Below are 4,943 nucleotides of genomic sequence, written 5' to 3' on the forward strand. Positions count from 1 at the left end.
GGACTGTTATGGATTTAAATATGATTCTTGGTTTTATTTCTATCTTATTTTTATTTGTTAAACTTTTGGGTTGTAAATTGGACTTTTGTTTGGTTTTGGGGTTTTTGTTTTTCTTTACTTTATGGATTTTGAATTGCTAGTCATAGGAAACCTTTATTTTCAAAAGAAACTAATGTTCTATCAAGAAATACACGATTACTTAAACTATTTTAAAAGCTTCCGTAACAAATAACATTTTGAATCCACTGACTAAATGAGTAACATGAGTTAGAAGCTAATAAGAGATAAAAAAGTATTTAAACAGATAATGGTTTTATCGAGACGGCACGATTTTCAAGCACCCTATCATGTGACATCGCTAGATTCAGCCATAACGTCTAGGCTGGGTTTGGGGTGTTATATTTAGTGGTATTAGAGTCAGGTTACAAAACTCGGCTATGGATTATGGGTTTTAAATTTGGTCTTTGAAGAATTAGTTTTCAAATGATTTGAAATGTTTCTACTGAGTATGTGGTACACCGAGTCTCCGGCGCCGATCTTATGAGTATTCTGAAACTAATATATGCTTTAATTTAAAATGCTATGCTATTCTGAAACTACTGTAGGTAGTATACTGTGAAAATACTCTAGTTAGTATATATTGAAAATGTAGTTAAACTGAAACTATAGTAAACTACTAGAGGCTGCAACAAACGAAAACAAACTCTGAACTTCTAGTACTATTTTACATAAAATATTTGTTAATAAACATTGAAATGTAACTGATTCATAAAAATTTTAATATAGATACATTTGATTAGATATGAGCACATGAGGTATCTGCAGACGGGGTAATAGAGACCGAGGTAGAGGCCATAGAGGGCTTGAGCTGAGTCCTCATCATTGGGTAGCCTGCCAAATTTGGATACGTGTGAGACGCCAATGTCACCCGCTACTTAGACTGGGTCTCAAGATCACATGGGTGGGGACGACGCATTGTCCCAGGCTATGCTCAGGTTTTGAAAAGGGTCGTTGGGCCCAATACTGGATCTGAGGGCCGAGGGTCGGTTACGGAACGACTCTGGTCCAATGAAGCTGAGTTATTCAGGGTTGTCACTAGAGTCACCCTTAATGTGGTCGAGTACTAGATTGAGGCTATGGAAAGGATCATGGATGACCTAGATTGCACCCCCGAGCAGAAATTTAAGGGTGCAGTCTCATTGTTGAGGGATGAGGCTTATCAGTGGTGACTTACTGTTAAGGAGGGCACTCAGCTCGAACGTCTGACCTGAGAGTTCTTTAAGATCGCTTTCCAGGGGAAATATGTGGGAGCTAGTTATGTGGATGCCCGTAGGAGGGAGTTTCTAAATATGACACAGGGAGATCGAACATTAGCCGAGTATGAGGTCGAGTTTCTGAGACTGAGCTGCTATGCGCAAGGTATAGTCACATCTGACTACGAGAGATGTGTCTGCTTTGAGGATGGCCTCAGGGATAACTTGAGGGTTCTATTAGCTCCATAGAGGGAGTGAGATTTTTCTGCTTGGTCGAGAAGGCGAAGATCACCGAGGAGGTTAAGGACACTGATCGCCAAAACCATGATGAAAGAGGTGGGAACAAGAGGGATTCAGAGCCTCAAGTTCTGTACAGAGGCCTAAGAAAAAGTCCAGAGCTGATGGGCCAGTTAGAGCTGGGTCCCCTATTGCTGCTACTGGAAAGTAGCCGTATGTTGCTTGTGGTAGATGCCACCAGGGCAACGGTTGGAGGAGGACTAGGGCGTATCTGAGGTGTGAATCATTGGATCACCGTATCAGAGGGTGTCCACTGAGGGCTGATCAAATGCAAGCTTAGGGTACTGGTAATGCAAAACCACAGAAGGTAGTACAACAAACACTGAGAGGCCGTGGTCAGGCTAGGGGTGGTAATGGCATGGGCCATAGGCAGAAAGCACCGGGCAGTGGTGCTGGATAGACGGAGATGAGGCAACCGGCTCTAGTATATGCTACACGTCGCTGAGAGGATGGAGATGCTCCAAATGTCATCACGGGTACGTTCCTTATTCATGATGTACCTTATATTGCATTGATAGATATAGGACCCACTCACTCCTATATAGCCTGTATTGTGTCTGAAAACTTGGGGATATTAGTTGAGAGCACTACGAGTGAGGTTACTGTATTGAGTCAGTTGGGGCAGTCTTTAAGGGTTAACAAGTTATTTAGAGACGTCCCTTTAGAGGTTCAAGGGATAGCCTTTCTGGCTGATCTGATGGAGCTTCCGTTTCGGGAGTTTGACTTAATTTTAGGAATGGATTATTTGGTTAAGCACAGTGTCAGTTTGGATTGTGCAACCAAAAGGGTTGTCTTAAGAACTAAGGAGGATAATGAGGTGGTCATGATAAGAGAACATCGAAATTATTTATCTAACGTGATCTCTGTACTGGTAGCTGAGAAACTGGTTCATAAGGGATGTAAGGAGTACTTAGCCTATGAAAGTAGTCTTGGATTCTAGAAATTCTATAGTTAAGGATATTAGAACGGTAAAGGATTTTCTGGATGTCTTTCTTAAGGAGCAACCAGGTTTACCTCTAGATCGTGAAGTGGAGTTTGCGATAGAGCTCATTCTCAGTACAGCTCTAGTGTCCATCGCTCCCTACCGAATGGCACTAAAGGAGCTTACGGAGCTTAAGGCTCAAATTTAGAAATTATTAGATCGTGGGTTCATCCGCCATAGTGTGTCTCCGTGGGGAACACCAGTGCTGTTTGTAAAAAAGAATGATAGATCCATGCGAATGTGTATGGACTACTGTCAACTGAATAAGCTGACCATTAAAAACAAGTATCCACTTCCGAGGATTGATAATTTGTTCGACCAGTTCCAAGGGGCTTCTGTATTCTCCAAGATTGATTTACGATATGGGTATCATCAGTTGAGGGTTAAGGAAGCTGACGTACATAAGATGGCATTTAAGACTAATTATAGTCACTACGAGTTCCTAGTAATGCCATTTGGACTGATAATACACTAGTAGCTTTCATGGATCTGATGAACCAGGTGCGTCAGACCTACTTATATCAGTTTGTAGTGGTGTTCATCGATGATATATTGGATTACTCGAGGACCAAGGATGAGCAGGATGAGCACCTCAGAGTGGTTCTTCATGTTTTCAAAGAAAAGCATCTCTATGCTAAGCTCAGTAAGTGCGAGTTCTTGTTACGTGAAGTAACATTTCTGGGTCATGTGGTTTTTGCTGAGGGGATTCGAGTGGATCCTCGAAAGATCGAGGCTGTATTAGATTGGAAGCAACCTAAGAATGTGTCTGAGATTCGCAATTTTCTAGGTTTGGCAAGATATTACCGACGGTTTGTGAAAGGTTTCTCATTGATTGCAGCACCCTTAACTAAGATACTATGTAAGGGTATACTGTTTGTCTAGACTGATGTGCAGTAAGAGAGCTTTGAGAAGCTCAAGACTATTCTGACTCAGGCTCTTGTTCTGATATAGCCTGAACTTGGAAAGGAGTTCACGGTTTATAGTGATGCATCACATGTCAGTTTGGGATGTGTGTTGATGTAGGATGGTAAGGTGGTAGCATATCTGTCTTGCCAGCTTAAGGCACATGAGGGAATTATCCGACGCATGACTTGGAGTTGACTGTCGTGGTATTTGCTCTGAAAATATAGAGGCATTATCTGTACGGTGAGAAGTGTATCATCTACATTGATCACAAAAGCCTCAAGTATCTCTTTATTCAGAAAGAGCTAAATCTTAGGCAGCATATATGCATCGAGCTGCTTAAGGACTACGACTGCACCATTAAGTACCATCTTGGCAAGGACAATGTGGTGGCCGATGTTTTGAGCCATAGGGCTATGACTGATCTGAGGGCGATGTTTGCTTGCCTTAGTTTATTTGATGATGGTAGTCTGTTAGCCGAGCTTCAGGTTAAACTGACATGGATTGGACAGATTAAGGGTAAATAGTTGGAGGACGAGTCTTTGGGTCTTCGTTTCTGACAGATTAAGAGTGGTAGCATTATGGATTTTAGACTGAATGGTAATGGGGTACTCTACTTTCGTAGGAGAATCTGTGTGTCAAATAATATTGATTTGAAGCAGTCTATACTAAGAGAGGTGCATAGTAGCACTTATGCTATGCATCCTGGCGAAAATACGATGTACCAAAACCTTCGTGGGTTATATTGGTGGCCAGGGTTGAAATGGAAGGTTACTGATTTTGAGGTGAGATGTCTGATGTACCAGTAGGTTAAGACTGAGCATCAGTTCTGACGTACCAGCAAGTTAAGACTAAGCATCAGTTAACTTCGGATTTGCTGTAACCGGTTAATATTTCTTTATGGAAGTGGGAGCGTATAACTATGGATTTCTTTAATGGGTTGCCTCTAACACCCACTAAGAAGGATTCAGTATGAGTCATTGTGGATCGATTGACCAAGTCCACTCACTTTATACCTGTTCGTACTGATTATTCTTTGCAGAAGCTGGCGAAGCTTTATATTTCTGAGATAATGAGACTGCATGGGGTACCGATTTCGATCATCTCTGATAGGGCTCGTTTCACATCTCAATTTTGGAGGAAGTTGCATGAGGATCTAGGTTCAAGGTTGTACTTCAGTACTGCGTTCCATCCTCAGATTGATGGTTAGTTTGAGAGGGTTATTCAGATACTAGAGGATATGTTGAGGAGCTATGTTATTGATTTTCGAGGCAGTTGGGAGGATTATCTGCCGTTAGTGGAGTTTGCCTATAATAATAGTTACCAGCCCACCATCCAAATGGCACCCTATGAGGTACTATATGGTCATAAGTGTATCACTCCTTTATGTTGAACTGTGTTGGGTGAGCGACGTGTTCTGGGTCCTGAGTTGGTTTTTAAGATAGATGATAAGGTTAGATTGATTCGGGATTGTTTGAAAGTGGTTTTTGACAAGCAAAAATCTTATG

General features: G+C 41.7%; 1 protein-coding gene across 1 annotated transcript; it reads left to right on the forward strand.

Annotated features, from left to right (window-relative positions):
* The first annotated feature begins 2,764 nt into the window (after window positions 1–2,764).
* LOC108451436 (uncharacterized) lies at window positions 2,765–4,645 on the forward strand. Its single transcript, XM_017749125.1, has 5 exons — window positions 2,765–2,929; window positions 3,034–3,222; window positions 3,484–3,528; window positions 3,999–4,220; window positions 4,478–4,645. Exons 1-5 carry the CDS (start codon window positions 2,765–2,767, stop codon window positions 4,643–4,645), a joined length of 789 nt encoding a protein of 262 aa, XP_017604614.1.
* The last annotated feature ends 298 nt before the right edge of the window (window positions 4,646–4,943 follow it).

Source organism: Gossypium arboreum, chromosome 5 (genome assembly GCF_025698485.1).
Source record: "Gossypium arboreum isolate Shixiya-1 chromosome 5, ASM2569848v2, whole genome shotgun sequence".
NCBI lineage: Eukaryota > Viridiplantae > Streptophyta > Magnoliopsida > Malvales > Malvaceae > Gossypium > Gossypium arboreum.